Below are 23,956 nucleotides of genomic sequence, written 5' to 3'. Positions count from 1 at the left end.
CCCTGGGTTTGTTAACCCCCCACCTCCCCCTCTCCCATGTCCCATTCTTTAAGGTAATTTTGGTCCATACTAGACTACTTACCAGTTTTGAAAAGACAAAATGACACAAACATAAAAATATCAATTGTTTTTGCAGCTAACGTTCTGAAAAGGCAGTTAAGCCGATAGGATGCAAAGGGAATAAGTTTTATTTAAATCCATAAAATATAAATTGAAAATAAATTAAAAATGTTTCCGCAGAGAGTTGTGAGAAGTTCCATGTAGAAATTCTCTCAGGACTGACTTCCTCTAAAATCTACTGTTTCCTGAATCTACTTCCCATTATCATGAACCTGTTTCTTTGACCTGCCAAGCCCATTACAAATCATTTGACCACTGTTTCCCAGTCTCCAAACCTGTTACACAGCCACCATAATCAAAACAGCCGGACCTGATACAACATCAGACACATAGACCAGTGGAACAGAATTGAGAACCCAAAAGTAAATGCATCCACCTATGGACAGCTGATTTATGACAAACGGCCAAAACTCATTACATGGGGAAGAGACAGTCTCTTCACAAATAGTGCTGGCAAAACTGGATTATCTATTTGCGGAAAAATGAAATGACCCCATCCTGTTGCATCATATCCAAAAATAAACTCAAGAGGGATCAACGATCTAAATCTGAAACCTAGAACTATATTATCAATCAAAAATAGGGACATGCTTCAGGGCCCTCAAAGATGGCATAAACGTATGATCAAGTGCAGTGAGAATCACAAAAAACAAGACCAACTACGTGACTGGGGCCTCCTAAAAATAAGACACTTGTGTGCATCCCCCCCAAAAAATCACGAGACTTAAGAGCACCTGCAGATGGAAAAATTAGGGCACTGACATAGCAGACTAATCTTTATAGAAAACGTCAACCCTTCAACAAGAGAGAGACAATCCCCGTTAAACATGGGCAGATGGCATGAGCAGAAGTCACTCAGGTGGTCCACACAGACATGAAGAAATGCTCCTGGTCATTAGCCCCTTCAGAGATGCAAATCAAAGCAGCAGTAGGTAAACAGCGGGGCCTGGGATTAATGGTGAAGTTCAAACCAACAGAAAAGAACTGCTGCTGAGGGTGTGAAGCACTGGACCCCTCCCACACCGTAAATGGAGCCACCCCTGTGGAAAGCAGTCTGGCACTTCCTCAAAACGTTGGGCATGCAGTGTGAGATCAGTGGCTTTTGTCTATGCCCACTGTGCTGATTCTACTTCCCTCAGTGGACGAATGTTGTACTTGTCCTTTTGTGATTGGCTAACTTCGCTGAGGATAATTTCCTCCAACTCTTCCCACGAGACGATGCGCTTCATGTGATCATCAGTGAGACAGCGGTCGGTGTAAGATAGGAAAATAAAAATCATTTATCAAAGGGTCATGGGTGTGGGAGGGGGGTGGAAAGGAAAAAAGAGCTGATACCAACAGCTCAAATAGAAAGTAAAGGTTTAGAAAAGTTGGACATAGAAATACATTATGCAGAAACCACAGGGAGGCCGCATCTGACCTCCTGGGGCTTCACAAGCGAGAAGGAGAATCCAACTTCTCACCAACCCACGGCCTAACCTGTTTGCCATGAGGCAGAGGTCCTACAAGACTCTACCCTCCACCCTTTTTCTACCCGCTTCTGACACCGACTCTTCCCAAGACACTATCTATTATGTTGCTGCCATCGATAGTTTGTTGAAATGGCAACACACAGTTGACACACAAAGCTCACGATTAAGGGGGCTTATTTAACGTTTAAATAGATTCCCACAAGTCAGGGTCAGAACACGTAAGTAAGGATGCAGTCATTTGTCCGCCACCATGCCTCTCCCCGGCCAAGTCTCTTTCTCTGGTCCTTGGATTCTCAGACACATGGTCCCTTGGCCTCTGGTCTCCTTGGACCAGCGACCCACCCACTGTGCTGACCCACCCACTGTGCTGCCTTGAAGTCTCATAGTGTCCACAGTATTCCTCTGTTCTGTCTCATGGTCCCCTTGCTTGGGCTCTGGTCTTGACATGGCCTGGTCTCCATTGCGCTCCTCACTTCAAGCACGGACAATCTCAGACGTGCTCTCCTGAATGGAGGTGTGGCTTTTTGTCTTGACAGACCATACCTCCAAGAAAATAAAGGGTAATGTCCTGGTTCACAGGTCTGGAAATTAACTCACCCCAACTTTCAGGCAAACAATACTTGTGAGGTTCCCACACCTTTAAAGCAATAACCCATTTGAGATCAAACGTGCCGTATTTACCCAAGAACAAAATTCTTAAGAGTTAGGAGAGAAGAAGGAATAGAAACAGGAAACAGAGGATGTGAGATAAGTAGCAAGTGGGTTGTAATTTTGTCCTTAATCTTGATAGGTTGGGTGTTGGGAGCAAAAAGAGAAGAAAAGCCTGACCTCTAGTGGCTATAGGTGCATATTGCGTGTCCTTTAGCAATGAAAATGCTAAATATTCAGCAAACCTTTGCGTTCTTATTCAGTGCCTAGGACTGTATGCCAGAGATACAGTGTCAGGAGAGAAAAACAAACTAAACATACAGCCCCTGTCCGGGCTGTTATGGAATTAGGATAAAATGACAAGCAGTCATCCAAGTAGTCAAAGCCATACTCGTCATGACAAACAGAAATAATGACTTTGGTTTCTAACTTGGACTGCATAGTCAGGTGAGACCCCCGTGCAGTGATGTTTGACTGTTCAAGGAGATGCTGCTGCTGCTGTTAGGTACCATCGAGTAGATGTTTGACTCCAAGTGACCCCGTGTTACAGAGTAGAACTGCCCGCTCTGCTTTCCTAGGTGTTAATTTTAACAAGAAGATTTGGTGCGTCTGAATTACGGTCTTGGGGAAGCACGTCGACAGTGCCATGGACTACCAGAAGAAGGAACGAGTCTGTCTTGGAAAAAGCAGTCAGAATGCTCCTTGGAATCAGGGTGGTGAGACTTGACCTCCAGTACTTTGGACATGTTACCACCAGATCACACGTTCCTAGGGAAGTACATTGTGCTGGGTAAAGTAGAGTCAGCAACAAAGATAAAGACTCCCAAAGAGATGGATGAACACAATGTGCTCAAATGCGGCCATGATTGTGAGGAGGGTGTCTCATTCTGTTGCACGAGAGCCGGAACCAACTCAGCAGCACCCACAACAAGCACCCCCTGTGGGAGTGCTGCCCCAGCTCTCTCCCATGGGGCCTCTGGGCAACTCTGCCCACCATTCCGCTACCAGTCAGCAACAGCACGATCACCTGGGCTTCTTTTTTTAAAAATATTTTTAAATAAGTTTATTGGGGAACTCTTAGAAATATTACCACAATCCATCATTCAGTTGTATTAGGCACACTTGTACATATGTTGCCATCAATATTTCTAAAGCATTTTCTCCTTGAGCCCTTGGCATCAGTTCCTCTTTATTTCCTTCCCTCCCTCTCCCACCCTCCCTCCCTCGTGAATCCTTGATCAATTATAGATTATTGTTGTATTTTCATTTATTACACTGTTGTCTCCCTTCACCCACATTTCTGTTATTGGTCCCCCTGTGGGGCTGGGCTGTATATCCAACCTTGTGAGGGATTCCCCCTTTCTCCACCCCCACCATCCCCTACCCTGTAGATAATTGCTACTCCCACTACTGTTCCTGAGAGTTTTATCTGTCTTGAATTCCATGTGTCAAGCACGCTTAATTGTACCAATGTGTGTACTCTGGTCTAGCCAGATTTGTAAGGTAGAACTGGGTCATGGTAGTGGGGAGGAGGAAGGAACTAGAGGAATGATGTGTTTTCTTGGTGCTATACTGCATCCTGGTTGGATCATCCCTTCCTTGTGACCCTTCTGTGGGGAGATGTCCAATTGTCTACAGATGGGCTTTGGGTCTTTACTCAACCCTCCTTTTTCACATCCATACAATTGTTTATTTTGGATCTTTTGATACCTGATCCCATTGACTCATGACACACAGGCTGTTGTGCTTCATCCACCTGGGCTTATTTGCTTCTTTGCTAGATGGCTGCTTGTTTAACTTCAAGCCTTTAAGACTCCAGACACTGTATCTTTTGATAGCCAGGCACCATCAGCTTTCTTTACCACATTTGCTTATGGACCCATTTTGTCTTCAATGACCATGTTGGGAAACACCTCGGTTTCTTGTGCAAGAAGATATCAGGCCTCAACAGAGAGAGGGAGTGGAGGATGTAATCTGTGAGAGCATTCTACTGAGGATTTGTACCTAGGAAGGCTTGCAGCAGCAGAGTGCAACACAGTGAGGGATCCAGAAATCCCACTGCCATCAAATGGATTCCTACTCACAGCGATCTTATAGGACAGAGTCTTAGGGTTTCGGAGGCTGTACCTCTTTATAAAACAGAAAGCCTCATCTTTTTCTTGCAGAAATTGGTGGATGTGAACTGCTGGCCTTATGGTTAGTAGCCCAACATATTACCCCTAAGCCAGCAGGGCTTAGTGAGAGTCAGAGAGGCCAGAAAACAATGGCATATATCTTAACATTTTTTTGGGGGGTCATTTATCTTTGTAAGATATGTCCTTGTCATGGATATGACCTAATTGATTTTGAATGCTGTATAATGTTTTATTATGAATAGATAATTTATCCGTTCCCCCTGTAAATAGATATTGTTTCCAATATTTGATTATTACAAATCATGAAAGCCCTGAGTTGAATTAAAAAATTTTCACCTGTTTATTTCTGGTGTGAAATTTTTTTTCTGAGTAAATTTTGAAGTGGTAACTCTGCTCATAACTCTGTTATCCAAAAACATGAAGATAGATGTCTAGTTCACAGTGTATACACATTTTTAATAGTAAAAGTGAAAAGCAAAATTTTGAATCATTAGAAAGCCTGTGAGATCTAGGATTAGGGGACGTTTCTTAAACAATGCCCCTTCGACGTTTCTTAGACCTACAGAGTTGAGCTCGTAAGGGATTGGTTTGAGGAAGGATATTACCATTTTAATTTTCTGTGTAATGTAAGACGCATGTATAGGTATGTGTACAAAGTCAGCATCTACAAGTGAGAGAAACCAGGCCAGCAACTCTCACCCTATTTGATCAAAGGATAGGAACAGATCATTGAAAGGAGAGGACACCCAGTTGGCTAATCCAGACTGAAAAGGTGGTCATCCTCTGCCGCAACCAGGTCAGCGGAACTTTCCAACGGCAGGATGCCATTTCATCCTGTTCCGACCGGCCTGAGGTAAGCGTGGCATTACCACACAGCAGTGAGGATGGAGAAGTGTAGGGATCTGCCTGCATTGCCGAGGAGAACCTAAGTTGGTAGACATCCTGCCAGTATTTTCTAAAATGGAAAATACTATCTATTCCCCAAACCCCACTAATTATTGGCATTAAGATGACTTCCAAACTTATTTCTCGGTGTAATGCTTTGGGAAATGACCTATGTGTATATGTTTTACTGTTGCTGTTGGGGGCCGTCATTTGTTCTCCGCCCTATTGATATTTCCCTTTGCACCACAGAAGGAAACACTGCCCGGCCCTGCACCTGCTGCCTCACGTCGTTTTTATCTCTGAGCCCATGGAGGCTGCCACTGTGACAGTCCATTTTGTTGAGGGTCTCCATCTTTGTCGCTGCTTTCCACTTTACCCAGCATGATGCCTTTTTCCAGGGAGTGGTCTCTCATGTCCAAAGGAGGCGAGACAAGCTCTCGCCATCCTTGCTTCTAAGGAGCATTCTAGTTGTACGTCTTCTCTGCATATCCTTTCTATCTTTGTTTGTTTTAAATCTTTTCATTGGGGCTGCTTAGAGTTCTTTTTTTTAATCATTTTATTAGGGGCTCATACAACTCTTATCACAATACATACATACATCAATGGTGTAAAGCACATTTGTACATTCATTGCCCTCATCATTCTCAAAACAGTTCCTCTCCAATTAAGCCCCTGGCATTAGGTCCTCATTTCCCCCCTCCCTCCTCGCTCCCCAATTATTTTGTCATATCTTTCCCTGTCCGATATCTCTTATAACATTCCATACATCAGTAGTATCAAGCATATTTGTACATATGTTGCCATCATTTTCTACACAATTACCTTCTATTTGAGCCCTTGGTATTAGCTGTCCGATTATTATTTTCATATCTTACACTGACCACTGTCTCCCTTCACCCACATTTCTGTTGTTCTTCCCCCTGGGGTCGGGTGGGGTTATATGCTGATCATTGTGATCGGTTCCCCCTTCCTCCCCTCCTCCTGTTACCCTCCTGGTATTGATACTCCCATTTCTATTCCTGAGGGGTTTAGCTGACCTGGATTCCATGTCTCATGAGCTCTTACCTGTACCTGTGTACATGATCCAGTCTAGCCTGCATTGAAAGGCAGGACAGGGGTCACAATAGCAGGGAGTGAGAAGCCTCAAAGAATCAGAGGACTATTGTGTGTTTCATTGGTGTTATACTTCACGCTGGTTGCCTTCTATCTTCTTTGGATGCTTCCTGCAGCGTTCAGTATTTTGCTTTGAAAATGAAAAATTTGTTCCATTATTTCAGTAAGTCTTGGAGCAGTAAAAAAGTATGTTATCTCTAAACACTTTGAATCCATGAATATTGCACCTTGAGGCTTGAGTTTTTTCTTCAGTTCTTTCAGCTTTTCATATGCTGAGTGTGCCCACGCCTTCCTTTTTGGTTTTCTAACCCCTGGTCTTTGCACATTTCATTACAACATTTACTTTGTCTTCTCAGACTGCCCTTGAGCTTTCCTGGTCAGTTCTTTTACCGAATGTTTACTCTCACCTACTCTGTGCATGCATGTGTGCGCATAGGGAAAACACAAAATGCACTTGGAAAAATGATTTGCCTTATTCCTTACAGTTGTTTCCTAAGGTTCCTATGACGGATTTTTGTTTGTTTGAAACCAACATGTATGTCACGAATACAAGTCCACTTCGGTTTCACTTTTCCTCCACGTATAGCCACTCAGACCTCTGTGTAGATCTGATGGGCAAGGAGGCTGGAGGGTTCTTAAGGCTGTGACCCTTCTCTCCTTGAAAACAACAACTTTATTTATTTGTTTACATGTAATATAGATTACATTCCCTTTTGCTTGTGGAATGTGATCTATACAAAGAAAAACACGTTATGTAGTGGCACAGCCCATGTCATCAAAGAGGTGACAGTGCCCCATCAAGCTGCCTGTGTATGTGGGGTTTTCTTCTTTCTACCCTTCCCACCCCCCTTACCTTCTTGTACCTTCCTTCCCCATCTTCGCCCTTGTAATCTCTAAAGTAGTATCCTTTGTTGTGAAAACCATTTTCCTTTTTCTTTTAAAATAATAATGTTGCAAGTTATATGTCTTTATGAGCTTGACTACCTTTGTAGAGTGCAGTGTTCTCTCATTTGGTCCATACCTGAAGGTGTTTGACAGACTCGTTCTTTTAACGGCTGTCTAATATTCCGGGTTCCCATGACAAACTGAGCAGCATAAAACAAGATAAATTTAATGAGGACCTAATGTCGGGGGTTTAAGTGGAGAGAAAATGTTTTGAGAAATGATGTACAAATGCGCTTTACACAATTGATGTGTGTATGGATTGGGATAACAGTTGTATGAGCCCCTAATAAAATGTTAAAAAAAAAACCAAGATAAATTTATTCTCTCTCTGTTTTGGAGGCTGGATGGACAAAATCAAGGTTACTTGTATTATCTGAATTGTTAACATATTCTTGAAATACTGATCTTAATTCACCATTGGGCAAGAAAATGTTTTTCTTTCTTTTTTTTAAAATAGCTTTCTTTTAAAATATATAGCCTCAACTATTTGGGGTTGGTTTAGAAAATTAAAAGTTGAGTTGCAATCTGTTTGTTTACAGTCTGGCTCATACTCTGCATTTGTTTGGTGGTTGGGGTGGTCTCTGTTTCCCAGGATACCCCCAGCATGGACTAGGACTAGGGTGCCTTTCTCTGTGGACATGGTCAGTTGTCCCTCCCTGGACTCCACTGTTGCTCTATAAGAACAATGGATCTTAAGGCTGTAAGAAGGCCAATGTTCTCAAGTCAACAATTTGTTTCAGTATTTCAGTAAGTTTTTGAGCATTAACAAAAGTATATTATCTCTAAATGCTTTGAGCCTTAATTCAGAGAAGCTGTGCAGTAGTAAATGCACAGCTACTGCACAACATGGATAGATAGATAGATAGATAGATAGATAGATAGATAGAGCACACTCTAGGGAGTTATTTATACATATGAATGCAAGTGAAAAGGAATAGACATGCTTGCTTGTTTATTAGCAGGATAAGGAGATCCTAGTGTCCCATGGGAAAGTGGGAGTCTTTAAATCAGCTTGAGCTTCTATACATGTAAATATGCCTGTGCTCTGAGGAGAGTTTGAGGTCTGACTGACAGGAGTTAAGGACTTGGGGCAAAGAGACCATCTCTGGACAGTGAAATGCAATACCTGACTCCTGTACCGAAGAGCAGAAAAGAGGATTCCAAGGGACTATTTCGAACATTTTCAGCTTGATCCATTTGGTAATTTAGAGAAATAGACAAACTTTAAAAAGATACGAAGTGCCAAAGTAAACCCAAGAAGTAAAAGATCATTTGAGTATCTATGGTCTGACACAATTCCCTCCTTTAAATTTTGATTATATTATTTGCAATCCTTGAATCACACTGGGTGGTGTGCTTCTTCCATGTGGACTTAGTTGGCTGTTTGCTTGAAGACAAGCCTTTAAGACCCCAGATGCTATTCTTCTGATACCTGGGCACCATCTAGTTTCTTTGCCGCACACTTTTATGCTGTGGCACCATACCTTCAGTGAGCTCGTCATGGGGGGGGAGCACGATTTGACAAAAGAAACTTAATGTACTTTTAAGATGTACTCGATTAATTTTTGACTCTTTGTGCCCGTGCTAATTTTCATTAGCTTAGGATGCATTTCAGTTTGCCCCAAATAGCTAATTAGTTTTGTTTGTTTTCATATACTTGAACTGTTTTTTTCTTTTAAGTGCTTTTATGTTCTTTGTCTGGAGCCTGGGTGGGACAACTGTCTGCTAAAGATTTTGAACCCACCCATTGGCCCCATGAAAGAAAGGTTTAGCAAACAGCCTACATGAGATTACAGCCAAGAAAAACCCATGGGGGCAGTTCTACTTTGGAACTCCTGGATGAGGTCATCCCACGTCACAGGGCGAGTCAGCTACCAACGAACAGCTCAGCTTCATCATGGCCCTTATTTCAGTTTCATCTCTCATTACGGAGTCATGTTTGCTTTTGCCACCTCAAGTGAGGACAAACTTCTGACTTATGTAATATTTAAAAGCCCATTTTCAGTGTGCCTGAAGTCATCGTAATATGTGAAAATACTTATGGCTGCTTGGAGGCATACCCAGACTTAATTCTGTTCCCTCTTTTCAGTTTTCCCCTGGAAGTGAATTGGCAGCTCGGGCTATGCTGCTGTTCTTCATGCTGGGGCTGCTGGTACACGTTGTGTTCTTCGCCTCCATCTTTGACATCTATCTGACGTCTCCCCTGGTTCACGGGATGACTCCTCACTGGACACCGTTGCCTCCTCCGGCGAAAAGACTAGTGTTGTTTGTGGCCGATGGTCTGCGAGCTGATGCAGTTTTTAAGTTAGATGAAGATGGAAGTCCCAGAGCACCATTTATCAGGTGAGCATGCCCACTGGTACAAGGCTGTCTCTTGAAAAGGTTTCCTTGAGGTCAAGTGAACAGGAAAATGTCAGACTGTTTCTCTCATATGGGTACTGAGGTGAAGACTGAGAAAGAGGCATTTGCCATTGTCTTACAAATTAGCACTATACTGATAGTTTATTTGTCCCTAGCCCTGATGACATAGTGGTTATGTGTTGGATGGCTAACAGCAAGGTCAGCAGTTCAAAACCACCAGTTGCTATGGGGGAAAAAGATGGGACTTTCTACTCCTATAAAGAGTTACAGTCTTAGAAACTCACAGGGGCAGTTCTCCCTGCCCTATAGGGTCCCTAGGAGTCAGCATTGAGTCCATGGAAGTGAGTTTGGTTTTTTGAGCCATAATCTCTCCTATTGTAGAACCTTGATATCAGGTGATTTGAAATGTTGGGCTTAGTTGCTTGGGATAGATTGGGCTAACTTAATCAGACTTCCTCCAGTTTCTTTTTCTTAAAGAAATAATCATCTTAATCTCTTTAATAACAAAAAACAGAAAAATGAAAAAAGCAGTCTCACAATAGCCTATAACTAGGAAATATAGATGGCAACTCAAATAGCACCTTCTGTCTGAGATGCATTGGAAGAGATCTCTGCCTGAGCGATAGAGGCTGCTGAGACTGTTGCACAGAGACGAGAGGTGCAGCGTTGAGACTATGGGATACCTTTTCCTCATCTGGCCCAAGTCTGTGAGACTGAGATAGGGTGACAGTGAGCTGGCTTCCTGGCCCACAGAGGCAGAAGCCAAGGGACCTTGTGGCTGAGAGGTTGAGGACCAGGGAGAGACTTGGTTGCTAGCTGAGGAGAGGTGCTGCTGTGAGCCAACAATGGTATTCTTACTGTTGACCGATCCTGACTTGTGGTAACCTCCTGATTTCCCTAATAAACTCCCCTTGATCATGTGAAAAAATCCAACATAGAAAATATTACCTTCTGTCAAAAGATTTTGAATCACCTCATATACATGTATATGGGTATATATACATATATATGAATAATGAGGAAGAATTGATACACTTTAATTATAGTGCACAAGAATGTTGAAAGTACCATATGATATGATAATTATGTGTCAATAAAATGGTTAAAATAAAGGTGAAAATTCCATGGACTGACAGAAGGACAAACAAATCTGTCTTGGAAGTACAACCAGAATGCACGGCGAGACTTTGCCTCACATACTTTGGACATGTAATGAGGAAAACCAGTCCCTGGAAGGGCCTGGGCAGTGTTCATTCTGTTGTTCGTGGAGTGACTCTTAGTTGTAACCAATTCAAAGGCACCTAACAATATAAAATATTAAGCCATTCTAATTCCATATCACTGTTTAACTTTGGCTTTGGTTAGGTAGCTTCAAAAAGTACTGCCTAATTTTGTGGATTTACAGAGCTCCTACAAGCCTTTTTCTTTCTCTGCCTAGTAGAAAGTTCCTCAAGACCTGTATTGTATTACATTCCATTGCAGCCGTGCACCATATGACATCAGTTTGGGCACCATCTGACCACATATGTCTGTGATCCCAATGCTGTAAAGGTACATATGGGGAGGCTTCATAAAGTTCATGGAAAAACCCTGAGACCTGAAGAACTAGATGGTGCCCAGCCACCATCACAAACTTCTCAGAAAAGGATCCCATTAAAAGGTCTTAGATAGCGTGGAAGAAAAAATGGGAAGCAAAACTTAAAATTATAAGAGACCAGGCTTGCTGGTCAGAGAGAGATTGATTGGACTCCCCAAACTATGGCCCTTACCCTTCAAGTCTGGAACTGAACTCCACCTCTGAGTTAGAACAATCAGCTTTTTATGATAAAAAGGCAGCATTTACACAGGTTAAAGTCCTGAAGGAGAAATAGAAACAGGAAACACAGGGAGGAAGTGGGATAAGCCACGGCACATTGAGGGATTGCAACAGATGAGTTGGGTCAGAATGTGTGTGCACTGTTGAACAGAAAGCTATGGTCCACTCTGCAAACCTGCACCTAATGCATGAGAAGAGGTCCAAACGTTGATGAAAAACAATGAAGAGATCATGAATTTTTCGAAGTCCACTTGTACAATGGTTCCTAATAACAAATGGGCACTCCTTGGCGGTGCACATCAAAACAGAACTATATTATTCTGCTGCTGATGCTCAGTGTATCTGAAAGTGCTGCTTTCCTTTTTTTTTAATGCACAGAAAAGTATACTACGTATGAAGAAGAACATTTGACTACCTCATGTTAGATAGGAACTGTACCTACCCATTTCCAACTGAGGTACAAACTTGACTCAGACAGATTTAGGAAAGGAGCTTGCTTGTAATCCTCGGATTGCAGGCATGAACGTCCTATGGTGACACAGGATGCCATCGATTGTACCTATCCTCATGCTGTTGTGGAGAGATTAAAGCTAAGATTTTGTGGTAATTGGTCCCATTCTCATCTGCCCTCACTACCCTCCACTCCTTTGCCGAGTTTGATTTCTTATTACTGTGCAGTGCCACAAGATGAAGAGCTCTGTCTGCTTCCTACAGCTTGACCTCCAGACCTTAGCACAGAACAGCCGTCTAACACACACTCGTTGACTCGAATGACGACCTCTCATTCTATTTAATGTTGAATCCCCAGAAATAAATGTATGATGGCTCAGAGAAATGTGTGATTTCCTAAAGAATAAAGCAACAAATGAACGTCTCAGGCCCGTAAGAAAACATAAGTAGGAAGACGAGATCAAACTAGGGCAAAGGTCCGTACCTAAAAAAACATGTAATGCAGAGTCCTACAAATAATTAAAATACTTGGGTGATAAACGTCACTGCTGTTGAGCTGATTCCAACTCAATAGCAACCCTATAGGACAGAGTAGAACTGCCCCTTCAGGTTTCCGAGACTTTAGAGCGTTTCCAGAGCAGACAGCCTGACCTTTGTCCCGAGGAACAACCCGTGGGCTTGAACTGCTGACCTTCAGCAGCTCAACGCTTAACCAATTCTGATACCAGGCCTCCTTTTTGGGTGATATATAGTTAGGTGAATTTCTTTGTGGGCGAAGAAAGTGAAATAGATTTTGTTGCAAAAATTGTTAGTTGTCATCAGATCGGTTGTGACCCATAGCAACCGTGTACACAAGCGAATGAAACACTGCCTTGCCCGGCATCGTCCTCACAGTTCTTCTGTGTGTGAACCTGCTGCCACAGGCACTGTCGAGGGCCTGCCTCTTTTACTGCCTCTCACCAAGCAGGATGCCCCTCTCCAGGGGCTGGTCTCTCCTGACAACATGTCCACACTGGGTGAGACGAAGTCTTGTCATCCTTGCCTCTAAGCAACATTCTGGTTGTGCTTCTTCGAACACAGATCTGTTATTTTGGAAAAATTACTAGGATAAAAATATATGGGGGCTTGTCTGACAGCTATTATTTCTCCTAATTTCTCCTCTGGGTCTTATGTCGTATGTGAACCCACTGCTCACACCCTTCGTATATTTTGTGTTCTGTATTTAGTTTCAAAAGCTCCATTCTATCCTGAGCCTGTTGTTTCTTCCCCACTTTCTGTAAGCCTTTTTCCTGTTTAATCCAGTTTTCAATATGTAACTGAAGAAATTGAAGATTATTTCAGTCTGATAATTTATACAATGGTTTTCAGACCATTTAATAGTTACTTACAGATGGCACGAGGAGCCCTGGTGGCACAGTGGGCCATACATTGGATTGCTAACTGCAAGGTCAACAGTTCTAAACCACCAGCTGCTCCTCAGAAGAAAGATGAGGCTTTCTTCGCTGTAAGAGTTACAGCCTCGGAAACTGGCAGGGCAGTTCTACTCTGTCCTGTAGGGGCACTGTGAGTTGGAATCAACTAGATGGCAGTGGATTTTTTTTGCGAAGAGAAGGTGGTTATGCGGGGGTTTAGAAAGATGTTATTTATTATGGAGTGTCACGATTACAAGTCTCTAAACCACAACTCATATGCTTTGTCAAAAGATGTATTAAGATTAATGTGTTTGGATGCATTCTGTGTTTCCATAGCTCTTTGCTCTGGTGGCATAGTGGGTTGAGCCTTGGGCTGTTGCAAAGTGAGTAGCTCCACAGAAGAAAGAGGAAGCCTTTTGATTCTGTAATGATTGGCAGGAGCAGGTCTACTCTGTCTGGTAGGGTCGCTATCTGTGTTAGTCTGGGTAGACTAGAGAAACAAATTCATAGACAGTCCTATTGGTAGAAGAGAGTTTTCTATCAGAGAGTAATTTTACATTAAGAAAACATCCCAGCCCAGTACAGATCAAGTACTTAAGTGTGGTATTAGCCCATATGTCCGATACCAATCTATAAATTCCTCTTCAGACTCACGAAACACATGCAATGATGCCGAATGCAGGACAATCATAGGCCAGTGGGTAGAAAGTATTGTGGATCCAGTGGTTGTCTAAGCATCTCAGCGCTGGCAGGGGTTTCCATGTGGCTTCTCCATCTCTGATGCTCTGGCTGCCACCAGCTTGTCTCCATGTGGCTTGTCAACTAGAATGCCTCACAGGGACTGAGAGTGTGTCCCGCCTCCAGTGAGCTATTTATCTCCTTACAGCAGTGGTTCTCAACCTTCCTAATGCTGCAACCCTTTCATACAGTTCCTCATGTGTGGTGACCCCCAACCATACAATTATTTTCATTGCTACTTCATCATTGTAATTTTGCTCCTGTTGTGAATCGTAATGTAAATATCTGATATGCAGGATGTATTTTCATTGTTAAAAATTGAACATAATTAAAAATAATTAAAGCATAGTGATTAATCACAAAACAATAAGTAATTATATACTGTGAAATATTTATGTGTTTTCCAATGGTCTTAGGTGGCCCCTGTGAAAGGGTCATTCAACTCCCCCAAAGGGGTCATAACTTTTCTAGAGAGTCCTGGGCTGACTGCTCTGTCTTAAATTTAACTGGCCCAACAGAGCTCCTAGGAAGTCATCCTTTTAATTGAATCTCACTCTCTTACTCTCTGGATTCTATTAGTAAAACCAAGACTTATCTCTGCATATAACTCATTCCATAAAATTGCCTTCATTAACTTTGATCTGGCTTAAAAGACCAGTGGTCAGGAACAGTTATGGGAGTAGCGAAACCAGGAGGGTAGGAGAAGGTGGGGAGAGGTGGGGAGGAAGAGGGAACCGATCGCAATGATCAGCACATAACTCCCCCTGCCCCACCCCAGAGGACGAACAACAGAAACCATGGGGGAAGGGAGACAGCAGTCGTTGTGAGATATGACAATAATAATAATTCATAATTTACCAAGGGGTCATGAGGGGGGTAGTGAGGGTAAAAAAAGGAGCTGATACTAAGGGCTCAATAGAAAGTAAATGTTTAGAAAATAATGATGGTAACATATATACAAACATGCTTGATACAATTGATATATGGATTGTTACAAGGGCTGAAAGCCCCCAATAATGATCTTTTAATAATGATAAAAAATACTAATAGAAAGAGCCAAGACATATTTAAATATGTTATGTTTGAAATAAACCTATACCGATATGAATTGGAACTCTGATAGCAATACTTTTACATTTACTCATAAATACATACATACACACATATTTTAATTATTATTTCTGCAAAACAATTTTATAACAGAAACTCTTAAAGATGACCTTTGAACACTTTAGCATGTATCTTCTAAACATTCTCCCACATGATCACAGTATCATTAGCGCATCCAATCAGTTTAACATTGATACAAAAATATTGTGTGTACCAGTTGCCAATATATAAGAAATCATCTCAATAATGTGGCTTAAAAACAGGAATGGTATATGGGGCGAGGCTTGAAAATGCTTTTGGAAAAATGGAATTGAACTTTTTGAGGCACGCTCTTTTAAAAAAATTATAAATAAAGCATTTTATTGGGTTTACAGCCCTTATAACAATCCATACATCAATTGTATCAGGCAGCTTTATACATATGTTGCCTTCATCATTTTCACAATATTTTCTTTCTGTTTAAGCCCTTGGTATCAGCTCCTCTTTTTTCCCCACCCTCATGGACCCCTGATAAATTATTATTATTTTTGTGTCTTATACCTCCCAGTGTCTCCCTTCATCCATGTTATTGTTGTTCGAATCCCCTGGGGCGGTGGGGGGAATTGCATGTCATTGTAGTCGATTACCCGTCTTCCCCCCTTGTCCCCCTCCTTCCCCCTACCCTCATGGTCCCCCTCCTTCCCATTGCTGTTTCTGAGGGTTTATCTGTCCCGGATTCCATGTGTCGAATGCTCTTATCTGTACCAGTGTACGTAAGCACCCTCTTATTTTATCTCATGAGTCTGTGTGGTGGTGGGCAGCATCCTGGTTGGTCTCACTTGAATTACCACATTCAGCTGATGGGAAGGCCAGGCCTGGGTTCAGTTTAGTGATATTCGAAAGACTCCGTTTCTTCTTAAGTTTTGAAGGAACTTTTTGTTTTCAATTCCTTTAATATTCAGATTTTTTCTGAAGCCCTATGAGAGCATTTAGTCATAGTCTGTGTTAACCATCCATTTTTATATCTTTTAGGAATGTCATCATGCATGAAGGCAGCTGGGGGATCTCTCATACACGTGCGCCCACGGAATCCAGGCCAGGGCACGTAGCCCTGATAGCTGGGTTTTACGAAGATGTCAGTGCCGTTACCAAAGGTACTGTCCATCTAGATAAATATCTTAAGGAAAGGTACCCTCTAAGTGTATTAAAGATCTCTGGCGGTGTCATGGTTGGGCTCTTGGCTGCTAAGTGAAAGGTGGGTGCTTTAAACCCACCAAGCGACTCCACGGGAGAAAGACCTAGTGATGTATTTGCAGAAAGATGGCAGCCAAGAAAACCAAGTTGGTGTATGGGGCAGTTCTCGCTCACAGGGAGTCCTGCTGAGTGGAAATAGACTGGACGGCACCGACAGCGCTACAACACTGACTTGTGTCTCCAAGGTCAATGTGAGCTTTGAGATGCTTTTGGCATGGTTTTTAGCAGCCCTTTTTCCTCAGAGTCCTCACCAGCATTAGTTCCGCAATTAACCGTCCTCCTTGATCATCCTAAATGCTTGAAAAATGTGGTCATTTGATTTCAAGAATTCCTGTATTTTCATGGTGTTGCCCTCAACATTTCAAAAGCAATTGTGGTTTTTAGTCAGAACTAAAGGATCTGTGATTTGTGTTGACTCTTTTCCCTAGCTGAAACTATTAATAATTATTTTAAAAACACTTTTTAGGGACTTGCTTCCCCATGCATCTTTTTCTCCTCTCTCTCAATTACCTGAAGGATGGAAGAAAAATCCTGTAGAATTTGATTCTCTTTTTAATGAAAGCAAGTATACCTGGAGCTGGGGAGAACTCAATATTATATCGATATTTGCCAAAGGTAAGAGCTACTTTCCTCATGTTGTTATTAAGGTCAGTGGGCTAATTTTTACACTCGGCTAATTCTTGCATTTCTTTGATTTTTGAGGCTTATGGTTTTACAGATTAAGATCTTTGAAATAGGGGTGTGTATGGCAATAGACGGAACAAAGGTATTTTTTTTACTTCTCAATTATATTGAAATATTAGCAGATCATACACAGACAGTACTTAGGTTGCAAATGTCCAACTTATATACAACCTGTAGTTACAAGACAACCCTCAGGAAGCCTATTATTAAACATTCAAGACATGCACGGGTTCATAATAACAAACAGGTGCTACTTTGCAGCAAACATAAAAATGTTATTGTTGCTATGTTGCTAAATTTAAAGATGCTTTGTATCTGCAAATGTTTATTTTTTAAACATAGAAATATACACTACATTATTATTTTTTACACTATATTCTAAGACAAGCATTTGGCTAACTGAAGTTAGATATGAACCATACTTAACTCTTCTGCTTCATGTACAAATTTGACTAAAAGATAAATGTAGGAACTGATCATCTTCATCTTCTGGGGCCCGTAGTTAATATTATCTTGGATTCAATGAAATCTCTACCACTTAATAGCATCATAATCTCAGGCAAGTTAGACAACTAAGCTTCAGTTTCCCTTTTTCCTTTGTAAATAGGACAATAGTATTTATATCATAGGATTTTTTTGAGGATAAATATAATTAATGAAAGTATTTATCCACCCCACTCCCTAACTATCATGACCCCAATTCTACCTTACAAATCCAGTTAGACCAGAGCATGTATACTGGTACAGTTAACAGCTGGAAACACAAGAAATCCAGAACAGATAAACCCCTTAGGACCAATAATGCGAGTAGCAATACCAGGAGAATAAGGGGAAGGTGTGGGGAGTAAGAGGGAACCGATCACAATGATTGACATATAACTCCCTCCCAGGGGGATGGACAACAGAAAAGTGGGTGAAGGGAGACACCGGTCCGTGTAATACATGAAAAAAAAATTTATAAATGATCAAGGGCTTGTGAGGGAGTAAGGGTAGGGGAGGGAGGGAAAAATGAGGAGCTGATACCATGGGCTCAAGTAGAAAGAAAATGTTTTGAAAACGATGATGGCAACATATGTATAAATGTGCTTGACACAATGGATATGTATATGGATTGTGATAAAAGCTGTAAGAGCCCCCAATAAAATGATAAAAAAAAGAAAAGCATTTAGCCAATTTCTGTCATCTGTGTTGTTCATCTATATTCAATATGATGGAATTGATATCTGGTTCATTATACCTTGATAAATTATTGAAGAAGTTAGTAGATATTCATATTAGTGAAAGATTTCACAGATAAGATGATTTATATTTGTAATTCTTACTTTGATCAGCTTCAAGTCATAGAATTTGTATTTATTGTGTTTGTTTATGTTCATGAATAAGAGATTTCTATTATTTTCTAAAATTGGTAATACTGCTTTTCAATTTTATGTCATTAAATGCTTTTTTTAGTGGTTGTACAATGATGGGCATTTTACTTAGTAGGAAGATTCAATAAAATTTTCATAGCCACAGATATAATAACCATAAAATATGACACTGGGTCCTTGATTTATTCCCTCAATATGCCCTGGCCTCCTAAATTACATTATGCAAATGACATAACCAAGAGATTCAAGGCAGAAGAACAGTTTCCATTAGAAAATATGTTTGCAGAAATAATGAAGAGAGTTCTTTTAGAAAGACGGAGGCCATTTAATCTGAAAGCACTGAATCCTTTGTCATCCTCCTTTGACAGAATTCTTCCAGATATCTGAGAATGTTTTCTTTTTGCTTCCAAAATATATACGCAGGTACAATCCATGCTCAGAAGGAAGCTTTTCTTTGGTGTGTACTAATTTGCCCAGAACTGTGAAGCTACACGAGCTTCTTAGTTCATATGTAGGAGCCAGAAATATCTTTTTCCCAATCTTGTAGCAAACAGTGCTAAATTGGAATTATTGGAGCATGGTGACTTGTTGACCCAGCTGTTATATATCCTGACAGCCAAATATATATCCAGAATTTCATATCTGGTAGTCATAGAGAGCTATTACGCTGTGCCGACCAAGACACTTCAAACTGGCTGCTATTAAATGGCTTTTCTTTGGGAAAGCAGGTTGGTTAGCTTTGTGGGTGATTGATACTGATGCGTGGGGGGTATCAGGTTGCTATGGCTTGCCAAACCACCCATTTTATTTCTTGGTACAGCTGATGGATGGGGCAGGCCCACTATCTGAATCAGCGATAAGCCGACAGGCACGTCTGTTTCTTCTGGTAACCAGAACCTCACTCAGGTCTTGGGGGAAATGAGAGGTGAATGGCCCAGCGGTGGAGTGGCGCTCTGAGCTGAGCTGCTCCGGCTTAGAACTGACTGTCCTCACTTTTCTCTTTTTCTTCCTTTCGGCTGCAAGTGCCTATCTGTCTGAGAAAGTCATTTCATTTAGTACACTCTTAATAATGTCATGTAAATATGTTAGACTAATGTGTATATTGACCCTTTCCATCGGTTTATGATCTCTGGTGGCACAGTGGTTAAAACATTCACCCGCTATCCAAAAGGCTAATGGTTCCAACCCACCAGCCCTCAGTGGGAGAAAGATGTGGCAGCTTGCTTCTGTGAGGATTTACAGCTTGGGGCACCCCCTGGAGCAGTTTACTTTGTGCTTTAGGATTGCTTATGAGTTGGAATGACTCAGTGGCAATGGGTAGGTCAATCTTGTGATAATAACTGGTATTTGTTATTCTCTGGTAAGGAAAATATGTACAGTCTATGAACAAGAGGAATGAAACATTTGAGTTTTCTTCTTGCTTTAGGAAGTTTAGTCAACCAAATAACTTCTAGTCTAGATTTTGATATCCTAAATAGGGAGTCTATGAGTTGGTACTGACTCTATGTGTAGTGAGTTTGGTTTGAAATAAGCACAGATTCCATCAAGGTGATTCTGATTCATAAGGACCCAGCATACCGCAGAGGTTCCCAAACTTATTTGGCTTATTGCTCCCTTTTTAGAAAACAGGTGAAACAAGTCCGAATGGTTTATGCATCTACACCCCTCTTCTTTTTATTCAAAGCCCTCCAATTGTGCCCAAGGCAATCATACTCCTCTTGGATACTTCCAGAACCCGCCCCATCCCCCAGGTGGCGGTATCGCCCATTTTGAGAAACACTGCTACCTAGGGCGTCTGAAGTTCTAAGTCTTTAGTGGAGCAGGAAGCCTCATCTTTCTGCAGCAGAGAAACGAGTGGGTTTGAACTGCTGACCTTGGAGTTAGCAGTCCAACGCTTACCTCAGCGCCATTAGTGCCATAATTTAAGGGACACAATTGATGTCCCTTACCAGCAGCATGGCTTTGCCTAGTCAATGAACTAAAGACAGAATCTATTCCTGGGAGGACGGCAGCACCTGCTGCCCTGCGTTGCACAGCACCCTGTGGGGCAGCAGGAAGGGCATGTCTGCGAGTCTTCCCCCACCCCAACACCAAATGCTCTATGGAACATTCTGGCTACTCGCAAAAATCCTCGAATGACTATCTCAGATCTCATGATGACTTAGAATACTTTAAATGTTTCCCCCACATCTCCTTTGCAGGTGCTAGTCAAGGCCATGTGTATGTACATAGTTATGACACAGAAAAGGAGGATTTGAGCGCCAGCAGTAAAACCAAACTGGATACCTGGGTCTTTGAGAATGTGAAGGTGAGCTCTTTGCTGGGGTTACTTGTCCATGGTGTATTTGTAACTTGGAATTACAGGAAACTGATCAGTGCATCAACATCAATATCGTAGTTATTTTTTTCTACTTGGTGATGGTCTCCGATTTGAAAGTTCTATCTTTGAAGCAAAATGTTTTGAAAATATTGAATTCTGAGAAACTGCCTTTTATAATACTAAATGTTGTAAAAATACATATTTAAAAAACATCCTTGAAAAGAACTGTTTCTAATAAGAGAAACTCACCCACCCTGTCTTTTTTTTATAAAGTCTTATAGATTATTGTATAAAGTCACTATAAGTAATTTGTCCATGACTTTGTAATATTTGGTAGGGGCATAGATTAAATAATAACCCTTATGATGGTACTTCAGTGTGCTGTACTGTCATTGTTGATGCCAGTCAATTCAAGCCTATTTACATTTTGTAAGTAATGATACTGACTTTTGCTATTGTTAATTCTAAGCTGTTTGGAGTACATATTGAGTACTGAATGGTACATAGAGACACATATCAATTTAGATTAAGTTCAGCTCTGTGTAATAAATATAACTTAAAAATCTGCTTCTATTGCAGTAAAGAGAGTACCCCAAATAGGTTGTAGTGGTTTCAGACCCCAGCCAGCGACCTTTCTCTTCTGTTCTCAGAGCATGAGTTTTATCTTCAAGGTTGTTTTGTGATCCAAGATGGTGCTGGAGTCCCAGCCATTATTTTGAAGTTTTAGGCTGACAGTTTGAAGAATCACAAAAGGACATTCCTCTCCTGAGTCTTATTTATTTAAAGACACTTGGCTCCATATACTTTTTTCCTTTTCTAAATATTATTGATTTTGTTATTGAGATTATACCCAGGGAACAAACACAAATTCAACAGTTTCTAAATGTACCTCTTAGTGACTCTGATTTCACCCTTTGAGTTGTACAAACATTCTCACCCTCGTTTTCTGAGTTACAAGCCCCTATATCCTTTTTGCTGGAAACATTTGATGCTAATCCCTGTGGCTGCAGTCATGTCCATAGAGGGTACATCAAGCTGCCATAGCAGATGGGACATTGGAGGCCCCAAGTTGGAGCACTGCAATGTCCCACCAAGTCAGGGTTTTTCCTCGAGGAACAGGGGTTTGAAGCAGGCTCCCATGATGTATGCTGCTTTTGCTGGGTGCTGTTGAATCAGCTCCTACTCGTAGCAGCCTGATCAACAACAGGATGGCTGGCTTGTGCATAATCAATAATTATTGCGTATAGAAATGGATGGGTGCCTTTGAATGCAAAGGGGACAGGAAAAGTGGGAATAGATGAGCACGAGAATTCATTCCATTGGAGGAAAGAAGGTAGGGGTATATTTCCCCTCTTATGCCCAATAGGTCAACTTTTTGCAGGTCATAGGAACCAGACAGAGAAAGGTCGAGCTCTGCATTAGCAGTTCACAGCTTCCCAAATACCATAGCGCCCCCCAAAAAAGAGGCAGTATTTTTTTCATAACTGAGTATTTTTACTAGTTGTAGAGCAAATGATAAATTAAGTTCACTTGTTCTAACAAGCAAATTATATATATACATATACATGTGTGTATATATATAATGAATGAATTATATATGAGGAGGTAACCCCCAAAACAGGAATTTATTTTCAAAGCTATGTATTCAAATAAAAAACAACAACAACCACCTTATCACCTTCAAAGTACTCTCCATTACACTTAATTGTCAAATCTGCGATTCCATTCTTGGAAACATTTTTCAAACTAATCTATTTGGATGGTTGACAGCACCTCTCTTATATTTTCCTTCACCTTTTCTACATTGCCATATCTCTGTCCTTTCATGTTCCTCTGCATTCTACAAAAAGAAGTCACACGGAGTGAGGTCAGGTTAGTAAGGTGTGTGGGGCAAGAGAGGCATGCTGTTTTTTGCCAAAAACTGGTGCACTGAGATGGCTGCATGAGCAGGTGCATTGTCGTGGTGGCAAAACCAGTCCCCCATCTGCCACAAATCAGGCCTTTTTTGTCGCACACTGTTCCCCTATCTTTTCAGAACCTCTAAGTAGAAAGCTTCATTAGCAGTCTGACCTGGTGGAACGAACTCCAAATGCACAAGAGTAGACATTTTCATCCATTTGGGAAGTTAATGGACATCTAGATTGAGGTTTGTCATCAATCAACATTTCACTTTTTTTGAAATAAGAAAATCACTCGTACACTAGAGTTTCTCCCATAACACATCCCTTATCAGCTGTGTTCCACATTACAGTTTCTGTGGTATTTTTCCAAAGTAGGAAACAAAATTTCACAGCCACATGCTGTTCTCTTAAATCGGCCATCACAAAAAACGAGATTCAAGTGAAACTGCTTTCACGAAAAAAATTCACTGTAACCAGCGAGAATCTTCCCATGTGACGCCACTGGGTGCACTAACTCAGAGCAAGTTGCTGGATGCTTGTCTGGTAGGAAAAATGCATACTATAAAAGTTTCTCCCAATGGAGCTTTATTCCAGTTTTTTTTTGGGGGGGGGCACCTCATATATATCATATGTTTAGTATTTCTATCATATGTTTAGTATATCTAGTATTTAGCTGCTTTCTTTTAAAGGACTTGTTATTTCTGTCTGGATATAAAATTTCCACTGGGGGTAGAGGTGGGTGGGGAGTAGAATATATACAATTTAGTGAGAATTTTATGCTACTGAGGAGTATGGAAGCAGTCATATATTCATTTAAAAATACATATATTTCTATGGATTGTTATGAGCTGTAAGAGCCCCCAATAAAATGATCTTTTAATTAAAAACAACAACATATATTCCTGGTCCTGAGTAGTTAGTGTCTCTAATGGTGCCATTGATGTTTTTTAAATTTACAAAATAGTGATAGTACAATATTTAAAAGATTACTTGAATACTTGTGATTTTTGTTGGAAAGATAAATGTGTTTTCCTGATAAATGTTAACTCTTTTACAAATGAATAATAATATCTTGGCATGGATGGTGACTTAATTTGAATTAATTTAACATACCCCTCATAAGTATTTGCTTATAGGTTCATATATTTAGAAGGGTACAGAATGAGTCATTTGTTTTAGAAAGGCTTTGTGCTTTCAATTTATCATTATGAAGTTAATGTAATTGTTTTTTTGTTTTTTTAAA

The 23,956-nt window shown here is 41.0% G+C and overlaps 1 protein-coding gene across 1 annotated transcript in view; it reads left to right on the top strand.

Annotated features, from left to right (window-relative positions):
- LOC101662120 (GPI ethanolamine phosphate transferase 1) overlaps positions 1–23,956 on the top strand; it is a 106,323-nt gene that overhangs the window by 6,402 nt on the left and 75,965 nt on the right. Inside the window, exons 2-5 of the mRNA XM_013004739.2 lie at positions 9,408–9,661; positions 16,217–16,338; positions 16,955–17,053; positions 20,694–20,800. Coding sequence (XP_012860193.2) covers positions 9,441–9,661; positions 16,217–16,338; positions 16,955–17,053; positions 20,694–20,800 — 549 coding nt within the window. The 5' untranslated portion in view covers positions 9,408–9,440. The remainder of the gene's footprint in view (positions 1–9,407; positions 9,662–16,216; positions 16,339–16,954; positions 17,054–20,693; positions 20,801–23,956) is intronic.

The sequence above is a fragment of the Echinops telfairi genome, unplaced genomic scaffold, assembly GCF_000313985.2.
Source record: "Echinops telfairi isolate 266 unplaced genomic scaffold, ASM31398v2 ScPeMD7_7400;HRSCAF=8409, whole genome shotgun sequence".
NCBI lineage: Eukaryota > Metazoa > Chordata > Mammalia > Afrosoricida > Tenrecidae > Echinops > Echinops telfairi.
This window is presented reverse-complemented; position numbering and strand designations above follow the sequence as displayed.